The 16,562-nt window shown below is 26.8% G+C and overlaps 2 protein-coding genes across 5 annotated transcripts; one reads left to right on the top strand and one right to left on the bottom strand.

The window, feature by feature from the left end:
- Nucleotides 1-5,708: 5,708 nt before the first annotated feature.
- LOC110604514 (G-type lectin S-receptor-like serine/threonine-protein kinase At4g27290) lies at nt 5,709-9,986 on the top strand. Of its 4 annotated transcripts, XM_043952836.1 has the most exons (8): nt 5,712-5,790; nt 5,879-7,470; nt 7,599-7,715; nt 8,179-8,324; nt 8,407-8,617; nt 8,762-8,999; nt 9,077-9,227; nt 9,304-9,986. In XM_043952836.1, exons 2-8 carry the CDS (start codon nt 6,177-6,179, stop codon nt 9,607-9,609), a joined length of 2,463 nt encoding a protein of 820 aa, XP_043808771.1. In that variant the 5' UTR covers nt 5,712-5,790; nt 5,879-6,176; the 3' UTR covers nt 9,610-9,986. The 4 variants fall into 4 exon arrangements, with proteins under 4 accessions (XP_021598397.1, XP_043808771.1, XP_021598400.1 ...); XM_021742705.2 differs by having other exon boundaries at nt 5,709-7,470; XM_021742708.2 differs by having other exon boundaries at nt 5,719-7,470; nt 9,285-9,472.
- Nucleotides 9,987-15,489: 5,503 nt separating this feature from the next.
- LOC110605483 lies at nt 15,490-16,273 on the bottom strand. Its single transcript, XM_021744079.2, has one exon. It carries the CDS (start codon nt 16,074-16,076, stop codon nt 15,681-15,683), a length of 396 nt encoding a protein of 131 aa, XP_021599771.1. The 5' UTR covers nt 16,077-16,273; the 3' UTR covers nt 15,490-15,680.
- Nucleotides 16,274-16,562: the final 289 nt, after the last annotated feature.

The following is a 16,562-nucleotide window of genomic DNA, read 5'->3' as shown; positions in this document are numbered from 1 at the left end:
TAATGATTTGAAGGGAAAAACAGCTTCATCAAAACTAACATGCCGGGAAATTATAAATTTTTTGGTTCGTGGATTAAAACATTTATAGCCCTTGTGTTTTTCACTATAGCCAACAAACACACAAAGACACGACTTAGGATCAAATTTATTACGTTTGCTATCCCAAATATATGGAAAACACTTAGAACCAAACACACGCAAAGAGGTATAATCAAAATTAATACCATTCAGCATAAAAAATGGAGTTTCATTATGTAAAACAGAAGTAGGTAACCTGTTAAGAAGAAAAACTGCAGTTTGAAAAGCCTCAACCCACATACACAGAGGCATATGACTATGGTACATCATGGTCATACCTAATTCGCGTATTACACGGTGACGTCGTTCAACAGCGCCCATCTGTTCTGGTGTATGAGGACAAGAAACCTGATGTTTAATGCCAGTTGCAAGAAAATGAGATGACAATTTTGTATTAACAAATTCTCCACCTCCGTCAGAATGAAAGATTTTAATTTGTTTCCCAAATTGTCTAAGAACAAAATTCTCAAAAGCTACATAAGCAATAAAGAAATCAGATTTTTTCTTTAAAGGAATAAGCCATGAATATTTCGAAAAATCATCTACCAAACAAGCATAATATTTAAACTTTGCAAAAGACACAACTGGTGCAGGCCCCCACAAGTCACAATGAATTTTATCAAAAATGGCAGAACTAGAATGATCTGAAGTACAAAAAGGAAGCTTACTTAGTTTGCCTAACTGACAACTATCACAAAGAAACTTTGAACGCAAAGAACCAGTTACATCAATTAACTTTTTATTAAACAAAATAGAAACAGCAGAAGCTTGAGGATGCCCAAGACGTTGATGCCAAACAGCTGCTGTACCAGTCCTAAAACGATTTGAAAAATGTGCCATTGGCATCCCAGACAAGGTATACAAGTTATGCTTCCTTGGTCCGGACAGAAGAACCTGCCCCGTTTTCCGATCCTTTACATGAACAGAGACATTAGAAAATTCACAATTTATTGGATAATCATCTGTTAATTGACCAATAGACAATAAATTTTGTTTCAATTCTGGAACTAACAGAACATTAGAGACAGGTAATTGATTTTTTTGATTTATAAATGTTTCACCAACACCATCTATGGGTAAAAAAGTTCCATTACCAATTGCAATTGCATCAGAACCATAATATTTACTAACAGAATTTAATATTTGTTTGTTACCTGTCATATGATGTGAAGCACCTGAATCTGCCACCCAGTCAGAATCCATGACGCCATTGTCAAGGGTAAGAGCAGCTGGAGCTTGAGGAACCTTTTCATCGGCAACTTTTGGAATCCACCAGCAGATTTTCGCAATATGCCCATCTTTTCCACAGTACTGACAAACCTCATTTTTGTAGAGTTCTCGTTCTGCAGGGGTCATGCGCCTCAGCTTACCAAAAGGGAATCGGTACTGAGAAGAGGACATCCCCTTGTCTTGATTCGGATTACGATTCTGTTGTGCCTGAAACCCTCGTCCTTGAGAATTGAACCCTGATTGACGATTTGAATTAGATCCCGACTGCCTTTGCTGGTTGCCATAAAAGGCAACGTGAGGCGCGATTTGATCGAAGGTGGAATCAGTTTGGCTTGAGAACCAACTGCGACGCTGATCATGATTTTTTAGTTGCGATACCAATTCGTTGTAGGTAGGGCGCGGTGGTTTCAACATCGTTGTTGTAAATGTTTCATACTGGGGCCCTAAACTAGTCAAAAGACAGAAAACCTTTTCTTCGTCTGGAACCGTTTTCCCAATTGCAGCAAGACTGTCGCAGACTTCCTTGAATAGCCGAAGATGCTCTGTAATTGTTTTACTCTCATCTTTCCGAAAGTAAGTCAATTGTTGGCGTAATGTGAATTCCCTCTCCTGTGAGTCCTGCGCATAGGCGTCTTTTAAAGCGCTCCATACCGCATGAACAGTATCCAGGCCGATGACAAGTCCAAGAGATTCCTCACTTAGTGTTCCACAAATCCACCCTCGAAGCAATCTGTCAGACTTTTGCCATGCCTTAAACTCATCAGAGAGCTGTGGTTGGTAATTTTCAGGAGTAGGTGTTGGAGGAGTAGCGAATTTCTGAGATGCAGGATACCCTGTCACAAGATGATCGGATAATTCCTGGCTCTCAGCTAAACTCAATACTTGTTCTCTCCATAATGGATAATTTGATTGTTTGAGTTTTAATGTAACGAAATTAGCTACATTTAATGAGATAGAAGCCATGATAACGGATTGAACCTGCTCTGATACCAAGAAGAAAATAAAGGTTTGAATAAAACCAAGAAGAAGAAAATAAAGGTTTGAATAAAACGAATGCTTATATTATTTCTTAATGTTTTTCACTTGATACAGAAATGAGCTCTAGCCTAAGTTTAAATAAACTAGACTTGCAACAAATATTCAAAACGTAAGGCAATAATCACGGACTGCAACTGACTATATTTACGTAAGCTAGCTAATTACTCAAAGAACCCTTATCACTAAATCATCCAAATATATTTACAGAAAAAAATACTCTAGCCTCAACTAACCAACCTTATTACTCCAGGGGAATAAAACTAATCAACCTTATCACTCCACCTTATCACATCACTCCACCTTATCACTCCACAACATATTCGTTATTATAAGCAACCTAGGGAATCGAACATCCGCCCAAGAAAGCTTGGTCTAGGCTTAGTTAAGTGACAAGCTCATTAAGTCTCACTAGGATTCGTTGGGCTATGATAGGTTGTATAGATTAGGCTTTTAATTAATTTATGCTAATTAACTAAATAATTAAGTAAATAAATAAATAAATAATAAAAAAAAAGTAGTCCAATTAAATTGGACAACTTAATTTGATAAGATAAGAATAGTTGGAATTCCTTAATTACTTGTAAGAAGAGGGAGAGGAAAGATGGACAACTTTCATACACATGAATTTCTTTAATTTTTTTTAATGATCAGATACAAATATAGAAAGAGAAAAAAAATATAAAAAATGAGAGAATGTATAAAGGAGAAGAGTAATTTTGAATTTTAAAAAATTTACTAATTTTTAAACAGTAAAATTTAGATGGAAAAGTAAAAGAGGGAATATTTTTAATAATTTTTTTAAAATATAAAAATTGATTTATAAATAATGATATATTAAAAAATGAAATTATAAATCTCTTAAAAATTTCTCAAATTTGATTCTCATATTCAAACCTATCTTTAATTTCAAGAGTCATAAACATTTTCCACATTCAAAACCTAATATCTAAAACATCTTTTTCAATATCTAAATCTATAAACTCATTTCAACAGCTTGTTAGCGTTCTACTGAACAACGTCACTCACCATTTAATTAATTTATTTTTTAATGATTATTTTATTTAAAAGGATTAGATTCAGTTTTTTTTTTTAATTTAAAAAAATTATTTTAAAAAAATAAAAATTTTACATAATTTTATAAAAATTTATTTAATTTTTTTTTACATAAAATAAATTATGCAAAATGAGAGATAATTTAATTAACAAACTCATCTTGAAATTGTCTTTGCTATTCAAATTCACAAACCCAATTCAACAACTTGATTTTGATCTCTTGACCATAGGGAAGTGTTGTTATTCACGTGATCTTGTCTACAGTCGGGTCGGGTTTGGACTATGAAAAGGATCCATCAATCAGTTTTGAAATTTAGATTGGACATTTCGTTCTTTTTTTAAATTAAAATTGAAATCGACTGATTTAAATTGTGTGAATTTAAATTGGAATTATTTAAAATTTTTGTTTTTTTTTAAATTATATTGGTAAATTTAATTATTTTTTAAGTTTTTTAATACATATAAATTAATAATATATTATAAATCTAAATTTATTTTACAATATATAAGAAAATAGAGAAAATTAGGATTACTTAAAATTATTATAGCTACCCATAATAAAAAATAAATAAATAAAGATAAAATAATTTCTTTTTTTTTTCTTGAATCAATACTTCTTATGTATTAATTAACAAAAAAATAAAAAGTAACATCACTTTTCCAATAATCATCACTTATATTTTTTTTTTTAATAAAGTCAAAAGAAATATATATAATATATAAATTATATTTTATTCTTTTTTTTTATAATTTATTATTTTAAAGTATTTTTAAATTTTAAATTTTAAAATCTTATTTAATAATAATTATTTAAAATTAATTTTTTTTATAAATATGTATAAAAATATGTAAATAACTATTTAAAAACTTATTCATTAACTTTTAAAATACAATAATAAATAATAAATAATATATTTTTAATAAAATTTTATATTATTATTTTAAATATAAAAATATTATATATTTAAAATAAATTAATAAATAATATGCACAATACAGTTACTTAAATACTAAAATTTTATTTATAAATTATTTATTATTATTTAAAATAAAATTGTATCTATTTAATATTTTTATTATTAATAAATTATTTTAGTGTGATTCAAAAATAAAATATAAAAATATTAATTAAATTATTAAAATAAAATAACAAAGAATCAATAAATTATGTGAGTAAATACATAAAAAGAAAGATAATAAGAATGAAAAACAAATTATAAAAAAAGAGAGAAATATATATTTTTTATTTATGTTGACCTGAAAATTTACAGTGGTAATAAATAAAAAAGGATTAAGAAAAATAAATTAAAATTTGGAGAGTTTTTTAAAAAAAAAATTAGTGTGCTTTCTTTAGTTCTTCTATAAGAAGTTATTAGTAAACCTTTTAATGATAATTAATAAGTAAATAACTAAAACAATTAAGATTTTATATTATTTTCTAATCGTTAATGACTTAAATTAATTAATGTATTATTTATTAGATTTTTAAAAATATAAAAAATAATTTATTATATTTTTTTAAATAAAAAAGTATTTCATATTATAAAAATTAAATAATAATTTTTTAAATTTAAAATTAGAGAAAAGAATATTTTATTATTAAAAGACTAATTTGAATTTAGGGAGCATTAACTTTTATAATATTGTTTGAATTTATAAATGCAATTTATAAGCTTAAAAAAATAAATTGAGACTAACTGAATTTTGATTTTAAACTAATAAACATTAAATTTATAAAATTGATTTGACTAAATAAATTATTATATTCTCAGTATTTAATTTTTAATTTTTCACTATATATTCAATTCTATATATTTTTTAAAATATATATTTTTAATAATAAATATATTTATTAAATATGTGAAGATTATTTGTAATTATTTTGTGCTTATAAATTAAAAATACAATTTTACGAGTTTTCATATTTATGACTAAAATTTTTAATTTTGAATTAAAAAAATTTAATTTTTAAATTTATTATAATTATAACAATCTTTTAAATGAAATTTAATTATATTTTAATTAGTTTCATGTACTATTATTTTAACATATAAATAATTTAATTAATTTAAATTTAAATTTTTAATTTTTAATTATTTAAAATTTTCAATTAAAATTTTTATTTAGATAAAAGAGAATTAAATATTTTAATTATATAATTTAAAATTTTTATATATTTAAAGGTTTAATGTTTAATTAAAGTTTAATTTTAATTAATTAAATTACTGAATATAAATTAATTTATATTTAATTAAAATTAATTAAAAAAGTTGCGCAAATTCAGAAAATGGGACTTGGACTATTTTGACTGTATTTACATCTTACAGGTGTATGCTTCTGGATGCCATATATGTTCATTTTTCTGGAATTCTGTATTGAAGATCTATTTTGGTATTACTCTTCTCTGAATTTCAACGGGCTCAATCCTTTATAGTGTGGAAATTTCGGTTTTTGATAGGCTGGTAGTCGTGCCTTGTAGGTATTTGTTGTTTTGTTGATGAGAATTTCAAGAGTCGTCTGCGTTGAAGGACAACTGTCCTCAGCCGCTGAAATCAGCGTCGGTGGTGACGTTGATCAAACGCTACTCAAGGATGCAAAAACAATTTCAACAATCACTACTATTACTTTCATGATTGAATTAAATAGGAATTCTTTTGTCGCAATCTGCAACTTCTTATCCATAATGTTGCTATCTATCTGCTTGTACAAGCGTGTGCTTTTTCACTTGTTCAACCAGGTAGATTTTAGAACTTGGACACAAGCATATCCAACAGTAGATGTCAATGGATACCGCTTCACTTGCATTTCTCGGTACCGCTACCAGTCTTGTCATTTTCCTATTCAAATTCTCCACTGCCCTTGACACCATTACTCCCTCTCAATCTTTGAGCGATGGCGAGACCTTGGTTTCCAGAGAGGGAACATTCGAACTGGGTTTCTTCAGTCTCGACGATTCTGAGAAACGTTATTTGGGAATTTGGTATGGAAATATTCCCAGTAAAACTGTTGTTTGGGTTGCAAATAGGAATAATCCGATCAATGGTTCTTCTGGTTTGTTGACTATAAATAGCACCGGCAATCCTGTTCTCCTTAGTGACAACAGAACTGTTGTTTGGTCAGTATCGAACTTGACAAAAGAAGCACAAGAGCCAATTTTGCAGCTTTTAGATTCAGGAAATTTTGTTTTAAGAAACAAAAATGGTGGAGATTTAGGAATCTACTTGTGGCAAAGCTTTGATTATCCATGTGATACACTACTACCTGGAATGAAGCTGGGATGGGACTCAAAGTCCGGACTTAATAGACATCTATCATCGTGGAGGAGTCCAACTGATCCATCTCCTGGAGATTTTATGTGGGAGGTACAATTGCATAGTAATCCTGAGGCAGTTATGTGGAAGGGCACAGAGAAATACTATCGGAGTGGCCCATGGAATGGTATTGCATTCAGTGGTGGCATCGCACTAAGGCCTAACCCTGTCTTTGGGTTCAATTTTGTGTCAACTGAGGAGGAGATATATTACAAATTCAACCTGAACAATGAATCTCTATTAACAAGGATAGTTATGAATCAAACCACATATAATCGTGAGCGGTATACTTGGAATGATGTCAATCGAAGCTGGAGCCTCTATGACATTGTGCCAAGAGACCGTTGTGATAGCTATGGCCTTTGTGGTGCCTATGGAAATTGCATAGTTAGTGAATTGCCAGTTTGCCAATGTTTAAAAGGCTTCAAGCCTAGATCATTAGAGACTTGGAACTTAAAGGATTGGTCTCAAGGATGCATGCGCAATAAACCATTAAACTGCGAGACAGGAGATGGGTTTCTTAAATTTTCTGGGTTAAAGTTGCCAGATACTACGCATTCTTGGGTCAACAAAACAATGAATCTCAGAGAATGCAGGGCTACATGCTTAAAAAATTGTTCTTGTATGGCATATTCAAGTTCAGATATTAGAGGAGGAGGCAGTGGATGTGCCATTTGGTTTGGTGACCTGATGGATATGAGACAGTTACCAGCTGATGGAGGGCAAGAACTATATATCCGAATGAATGCTTCCGAAACAGGTATGAGCTTGCTTTTGTTTTAGTAATCTGCGAGCATTTAGATATGCACTGAAGTGTTGCTTGTTTGTTTCTCCTTTGAGCCTTTTATAATTATATTTTGTTTACTGTAAACATAATTGACCATGAAGAGGGGAAAGCGAAACCTAAGATGAAGATAGCAATTATAACTGTTGCTGCCATTGCAATGGTCTCTGGGATGCTTATAGTCAGTTTTGCCATATACAAAAGGAAGACCAAGTCCACTGGTAAATTTTCGTTCCAGTTACTTTCAATAAAAAATAATCTTGTTTTCTCTAAATTTTCCGGGAAGGTAGGAGAATTTGGAAAGGAAAAGCTTTGTTGATTGTGTTAGTGGTTTCTAATGAAGTTCATTGTAGAAGGGAATGCCTCGTTAAAGAAACTCATGAAATGAACAATTTCAAAGTGAAATTCGAAAGGGACTGCTGAAATAACAAAGGTCTTTGTTATGGTTTGCATCCATTTTGAATGTGAAAATTTTCCTTCCATTAGAAACCTCAAACTTCAATTTCATAATCATCTACCAACTCATGTTACATTCTCTGAATATGACAATTTTGGCTTATTCAGTTTCATATTTATCTTCTATGTTCTATATTCTCATTCAAGTTTGAGTCATTCAATTTCATGTTCTATAATAAATATTTCTCCCTCTCTCTCTCTCTCTCTCTCTCTCTCTCTCTCTCACAGAGCAAACATCAAATAATACACAAAATAATCAGGACAATGAAGACATAGAGCTACCACTGTTCGGGTTACCTATAATAGTTAATTCCACCAATAACTTTTCAATCAACAAGAAGATAGGAGAAGGTGGTTTTGGACCTGTCTACAGGGTAACCATTCTTAACTCCTAGTTAATGTCTAAGCCCTTATTTCATTAGAATAGCACAATTTTTGACAAATTTTATTTTGCAGGGCAAACTAATAGATGGACAAGAAATTGCCGTGAAGAGGCTATCAAGGACTTCTGGACAAGGGTTAAATGAGTTCAAAAATGAAGTCATATTTATAGCGAAACTTCAACACCGAAATCTTGTAAAGCTTCTTGGTTGTTGCATTCAAGGAGAAGAGAGAATGCTGGTTTATGAGTACATGCCCAATAAAAGCCTTGACTCCTTCATTTTTGGTTTGTATCCCTCATAACCTAATAATTGTGGTTAGCCTTTCACTAACTTCATAGCAAATATGTCATACATTCTTAATGCAAGCAAATTTGACATTTTGGACATTCTAGTAGCAGTTTGACTCATATGAATACATGACCTATCAGATAAAACAAGAAGTAGACTGCTAGACTGGGCCAAGCGTTTCAACATTATTTGTGGGATTGCTAGGGGCCTTCTCTATCTCCATCAAGATTCAAGATTGAGGATTATTCATAGGGATCTCAAAGCAAGTAACATATTACTTGACAATGAGATGAACCCAAAAATTTCAGATTTTGGCATGGCCAAAACTGTTGGAGGTGAACAAACTGAAGGAAACACAAATAGGGTGGTTGGAACTTAGTAAGTTTCCTATGCTAAGGTTTCTTAATTTGCTATACTTGGCAATTAATCTGCTTTCTCTTTTAACAATTCTGCAGTGGGTATATGGCACCGGAATATGCAACTGATGGGATCTTCTCAGACAAATCTGACGTGTTTAGTTTTGGTATCTTGATCCTCGAGATAATAAGTGGTAAGAAAAGTAGAGGATATCATCATCCAGACCATAGTCATAACCTTATTGGACATGTAAGTATCCATAGTTATTCTTTGCTGTCACTTTCCACATTTGTTATGTATCAACAGAAGGGTTCTCGTGCTTTAGGCTTGGAGATTGTGGAATGAAGGCAAGTGCTTGGAATTGATTGATTCAGTATCAGGAGATTCGTTGTATATATCGGAAGTGATGCGATGCTACCATATTAGCCTCTTATGTGCGCAACATCATGCTGAGGACAGGCCAAGCATGGCAGTTGTGGTTTTAATGTTAGGTAGCAAGAATCTATTGCCTGAGCCCAAAGAACCTGGGTTTTTCAAGTACAAAGGTCGACACAGAGAAGAATCTTCATCGAGCAAAATTGAATCATCCTCAACCAATGAAATGACGATCTCATTGCTGGAAGCTCGATAGAACATCATCAACTACATGCCATGTGCTATTTTTCCTGTATTGGATGTTGTTCATGTATAGATTATCTCCCTTCTATATTATATCTCCTGCAGAGGAATTTATTTACAAGTTTCCAGCTGCAAGGTGTAAGGCAACAAATTAGAGGAAGCTATGGTTGCTATAGTTTGGTAGACGGGTAAGTGAAAGTCTTACATAATGTACCATCTTACAATTCCATGATTTATATCAAACATAGGGCTGCTCAGTATAAAAACTGATGATGGTAGATTTCTGTGGCTGCTATAAACCATGATGATTGTATGTAACGTTGTTAACAGTATAAAAACTGATGATTGTAGATTTCTGTGGCTGCTATAAACCATGATGATTGTATGTAACGTTGTTATGTATGCAATCGCTTGTATGTGTTATTAGATCTTCGGAACTTTGTGCTGCTCTGTTCTTGGTATGAGCAGGCATTGTTCGTGGATGTTGCATTATCAGTTCATTGAAATTTAACTGGTTGTGAACTATTACATCTGTAGCAGTTGAAGCTGCAGATGGTGCATTTGAAAGAGAGGCTGTAGATAGTGCTATTGTAAATGATGAAGTTGAGGATACTGATGTTGTATATAGTGCTTTTGATATTGTTAATTTTTTGTTGCTCCTATAGTGTGATTGTGAGGTTATTGATTATACTGAATTTAAATTATTCAAAATTAATTTTGTGGTTTGGCAATAATTATAAAAAAATTGAAAATATCATATTTTGTTATATAATATTATAAAAAAAACATGAAGTATTAAATTTTTTAGTCCAATAATTCACAATAATATTCTACATGAATTTTGACAAATCTCACATTTTAATCTCTATTATTTTTCATTTCAAAAAAAAATTATTATTTTAATAAAAAATAATTTCATTTCTAAATTTTATTCTGTTAATAAATAATTTTTTTAAACATTTACAAATTTAATCTGGTAGTAGTAAGTGTATTTGAGTAAATTTAAGAGATTTCAGATTTTACTCCTTTAATCTTTGATCCCTATTTAAAAAAAAAATAATTCTTTTAAATTTATTGTTAAGTTATAACAATTTAATTTTTTAAATTTAATTTTTTATAGTTATTTAATCCTTTTAATTTTAGTATTTATAATAATTTAGTACTTATAACTTTAATATTTATAACAATTTAATTTCTACAATTTGAATTCATTTTTTTAAATTTATAGTTAATTGATAATAAATTTAATAGATTATTTTATTAATAAAATAGAAACTTTTAAGTACTAAATTATTTATTATTAAAAAATTAAAGATATTATATTAGATAAAGACCTATTTAACCTTTAACAAAAATATAAAGATTTAATTTATAAAAAAATAAACTGAATTTATTTGAGTTTTGAATAAAAGTAAAAGATTTAATTATATTTTTTCTATTTATATTTTATAAAATTCAAAAGCTTAATATTATATTTTATAAAGTTATAAAATTAAATAGTTACATTCTAAATATCAAAAATTAATTAAAAAAAATCTGAATGACAACTGATTTTTTTTTTTTATAAAATTTAGAGATTAAATTATATATTTTACATTCATTAATATGTATTTGAGACACCAACTTATAATTCTGTGATCTTCCCCTCTACTCCTTGTACTATAGGATAAGTATAGATCATGTACAGAAAGTTTTCTTCAATATTTTATGTTTTAATTTAATATGTTTAATTATATTTAATTTTTAAAATTTTTCATAAAAATAATCAAAAAATTAAATTTAAAGAACATGTACTATTAATAAACTATTAGAGGTGATCATTCGCTCGATTCAGTTTGAAATTAAATTGAATCGAATTAATAAAAAATTAATCGAATTAAATCGATTTAATTTGATTGGATTGTTTGGATTGTTAATAATTTTTTTTATTTTATACTTTATTTTTAATATTTTTAAAATTTAATTGTAATATTTCAACTTTAATTATGATTTAATTTTTTATATTATCAAAAATAATATACTATTATAATTAATCAGTTCAGTTGAATTTTTTTTTACTTTTTTTATTAAAATTAAATTCAATAAAAATAATTAAAATTTTTTCAAATTAAATTTTTTAATTTTTTTATTAAAATTAAATTCAATCGAAATAATTAAAATTTTTAAAACTAAATTCTAAATCAAAATAAAAAAAAATTAAAATTTCAAAATATTTCGATTCGGTTAATTTTTCGATTTTAATAGAATATTATTCACCTATAAAATGTGGGATATGGAACTCACATGCAACATCTCTTGTACGTTACATATACAAACAAAGCTATAATGTTCTTCTTGTACAAGAGAAATCATTAGGATAAATTTAAGAAAGACTAACCACATAAAATTTGTCATTATACACTTCAATTATTTTTTTTTTGTAATTAAGGTGAATTTACGATCTCAGTCAATAGATGGGTGAATTTTTTATATATTATTTTAATATTAATTTAAATTAAAAAAAACTTAAATAAAAAATATTGGATGAATTTTAATTTTAAAATTTATAAATTATATATTATTATTATTATATTATTAATTATTAATAATAACATTTGATAACAATTTCAGAATAAATATATCTCAATGTGCTGCTCTTAATCACACTTTTAAAAATTCAAGTTAGAGGTGAGCATTTGCTCGGTTTGATTTAAAATCAAACCAAATTGAATAAATAGAAAATTGAAATTTTAATATTTATGAAAATCAAACCGAATTGATTTTGATCAAAAATTGAATTAAATCGAACCGGTCTGATTCGATTCGATTCAATTTGATTTGATCAGTTTTTTTTTAATAAATATTTTATTTTTTATCATTTATTTTTAATATTTTAAAATTTAATTAAAATATTTTAATGTTAATATGATTTAATTTCTCTATATTATTAAAAATAATATATTATTATCACTAAATCGATTCGGTTTGATTTTTTTAATTTTTCTAATAAAAATTGAACCGAACTAAAATAATCAAAATTTTTAAAATTAAAAACTGAACCAAATTAAAATAAATAACAAACTGAACTGAATTTTTAAATTAATTCGATTCGATCGATCTTTTTAATTTCAACCAAATACTTCACCGCTAATTCAATTCAAGTATGTTATAAAAACGTTTTAAAGTTTAAAATGCTATATGGTATAATAATTGTTCAAAGAATCTAAAAATAATTGGATCACATAATAAAATCTTAATAAATAATGATTTTCGATTATACTGAGAGGAGAGAACAGTGGCGAATCCAGAAATTTGAGTTAGGATATAATTTTATACTTTCAAAGCCTTCAATTTTATTTATTAAAAAAAATTTGTTCATATAATATTAAAAATAAAATTATCAGGTAAAGTAACATTAGAAAATTAACATTCATATAAAAATTTTATAAGTTTGCTCACTTTAGAATTTTTTTTAATTTAAATAATTTAATTTGTTACTCGTATAAACATAATTTCATTTTATATATATTTAATATTTTTAAAAAATAAATAATTCGACTTGTAACTTATTAAATTTATTTTTTTTAAATCTAAATTATTTTTAAAAGTTATTAAATAATTCATTTTTTATATTAAAATGACTTCATCAAAATTTTTATATATTTTATAAAATTAATTTATTTAATAATTTGTTAAAAAATTGTTAATCAATTTGAAAGCTAACTAGTATATATATTTAAATTGATAGATACTAAATAATACGTACAATTAACATTATTTACTCAACTAAATAATGTGAATATTTAATATAGATTAATAAATTTTTGTGACAATAAAATTGAATAATTTAATTTTATAAAATATAAAGAGACATTTTAATTATATAATTTTAAAATAAGGATAAATTAATAAATCTTTTAAAAATTTAAAAATTTAATAAAATTTTTTTCTCAAACTTACATATTAATCTTAAAAATTTTTGAAAATTTTAGAGGGGCCATGGTCTCCCTTGCCTCCAAATGTGGTTCTGCCACAGAGAGGAGATCCCATTACAGAATCGTCCATTACACTTACCATTAATGGATAATCTCTTATTTACTAGTCGATATTAATTTTATTTTATTATAATATAAAAATAAATATACATAGAGTTTAAGATATATATTTTAATACATTCTTTTTCTCTTTATTTATTTTCGTCTTATTTAAAAATTTACTGAGAGTATTAGAGTCATTGTGGTTAGGCGCAACCACTTTACCGGCTTTTTTTTTACAGTTTATTTTTAATAATATCATAATTTTTTTAAAAATAAAAATTTAAAATATAAATATATATTTAATTTTTAATATAAAAAAATTATAATGATCAAATACTATTGATGAATTATATAAAGAAAATAGTCTCCTCCATTTTTCACTAAAAATATAAATATCTCATAATATTAAATAAAAAAACTCAAATTGAAGAAGTCATCCACTTTCTATAGATTAAAAGTAAAAGAAAATCAACCAGCTACCTAAAGGAGATTGTCATCTTCATTTAGGGGCATGACTTTGCATACATAGAAATAAAGCTTCCCTACTTAATTAAGAAAAGGACATCTTTTTTAAGGATGATTATGAAGCTTTCCTTATGACAATTTCTGACCAATCATCGTCAAATTCTATTAGATATTTACACAATACTATGGCTTAAAGAAGATTTGCACCGCCTAACAAACTGCATATGAAAATTACACAACACCAAATTAAATATTATTTAATAACATCTTCAAAATTCACAGACCAATCCCACTCATTTCAAATCTTTAAGAAAAGCTATATTTTTTACACTTTTTTGTTTGAAATATTCAAAAAAATTAATTAATAAAAAATATTTTTTATTAAAAAATTTAATTTTCTTTTTTTAAAAGTTCATTTTTCTGCACTTTAACTTTAGAATATTATTAATATCTTTATGTATAAATTTTTAATATATTTTATTTTTTAAATTTAAATTTTAACTATAAAAAATAAATTATTTTATTAAAAATATTATTCATAAAAATATATTTTAAAAATAAATTATTTTTTATAAACAAACTGAACATAAATATGCTTAATTTAGGCCGAATGCTTAATTTCACCACATATACACTTATTGAGATGTTTATTTTAATTAATTTTTAATTTTATACAATTATTAAGATGTTTAATTTAATTTTTATTTATTTTTTATTCAAATTAGTCAGTAAATTACAAATTGAGCTCAATTTACCCAAAAATAAAAAAATATAAGAAAGGATTACTATTTAGTCATTATAGTTTAATGAAATTAACTATCTAGTCCTTCTACTTTTAAAAAGTCTTTATCCTTTTAAATAGTTGATTATTTAGTTCCTCTCATTAATTATAAAGATTAAATAATTATTTATTTTAAAATTATAGAAATTAAATAGTTATTATTTTAAAATTACAAGAATTAAATAATTTTTTTAAAATTACAGAAACTAAATAGTTATATTTTAAAATTATAGATACTAATTTAAGAAATGGCATTTTAATTATTTAGACGGAAGCAATAAATAGTTAATTATTAAGGGGTTAAATAGTCTTTTTCTTCTTTTTTAAATAAATAGACTAAATAATTAATATAATTAAATTATAAAAATTAAATAGTTAATATTCTAAAAAAAATATAATAATTTATTTAAAATACTCTATAAATAGTCATGCTTTTTTATATATTAATATTAAATAACTAAAGTATATATAAAAAATAATTATCTTAAAATATTAAAAATGACATATAATTAAAAAAAAATCTCTAAAACAATAATTATATTTTGATAAAATATAACTTTAAAATTTATAAACTGAAATTATTTAATCCTAAATATACAGATTGCAATTTTAAATATTAAAATTAAAATTTCATTTGAATATAAAATTAGATTTATCTGTATACACATGTAATGGAATTTTCATGAAATTACATGCATTCAATCACTAGATTATTCTATATTAATCTAATAATCTGAATAATCATGGACATAATAAAATCTTCAAATTCATGAAGAAAGACTAATTAAAAGTATACCTTCTTCTTCTTCATCTTTTTTCTCTCTAGTAATCTTGAGCATAGAAGTCAATAATCTCTTTAACATTAAGCTCAAACAAAGAAGAACAATCATTATACAGAAGCCACAGCATATGCTCAAACAGAATCGCATCAACATCCACAAATATCACAGATCTCTTTTCTCTTCTCTTCATATCTTCTTGTTGTCGTTGTTTGTGATCATTTCTTGTCACGACTGTTTCTATCAGAACACGAAATGGACTCTCTTCCAATACAAAAGGATCAACCAAGAACTCCCTTTTCTCTTTTCCAACCACAACCGTCACCGGCCGGTTGAAATCCCCGACGAATCCATCGTCTTTTAATGGCTGGTAGCCTAGCCGGGACCCTGTGGAGCGCTTTCTTAAGAGTGAAACAGCAGGCAAGACCAAGCAATCCATATTGTTTTTGAAGTGATGTAAGAAGAAGAGGAGCTAGAATTTATATAGAAAGAAATAAAGAAAGAGAGGATGAGAAATCAAAGTGAAGGAGCTCTGGTTGACGAGTTCCAAGCTGAATTGGCCAGCTGAACGGCTACAGAGAGAGAGAGAAGTAATTTTGTAAGCAAAGAAAAGAAAAGAATATTTATTTATTTATTTAATTTAAATTTTAGTTTATTTAATTTGTGGGAGATGGATTATAGCGGTTGTTAAATAGGATGATGTGTAAAAAGTAGCCGTTAGAGTGAGGGAGAATGCGTTGGTAGAGTTAGGAATTCGAATAAGACTGCCGACTTTGAGTAATTAAGGAGAAATTGCTATTTCTATGAAAACGCGTGAAGCGCGTTCCGTATTTATGAATTCTCATCAATAAATCTCTAGCTGGGCCGTTTTGTGGTGGATTTTTTTTTTTTTTAATTTTGAAAATATTTTTATTTTTTTTAAAAA

This window comes from Manihot esculenta, chromosome 17 (genome assembly GCF_001659605.2).
Source record: "Manihot esculenta cultivar AM560-2 chromosome 17, M.esculenta_v8, whole genome shotgun sequence".
Classification (NCBI taxonomy): Eukaryota; Viridiplantae; Streptophyta; class Magnoliopsida; order Malpighiales; family Euphorbiaceae; genus Manihot; species Manihot esculenta.
Note: the sequence above shows the minus strand (reverse complement) of the source record. Positions and strands in the feature narration are given on the sequence as shown.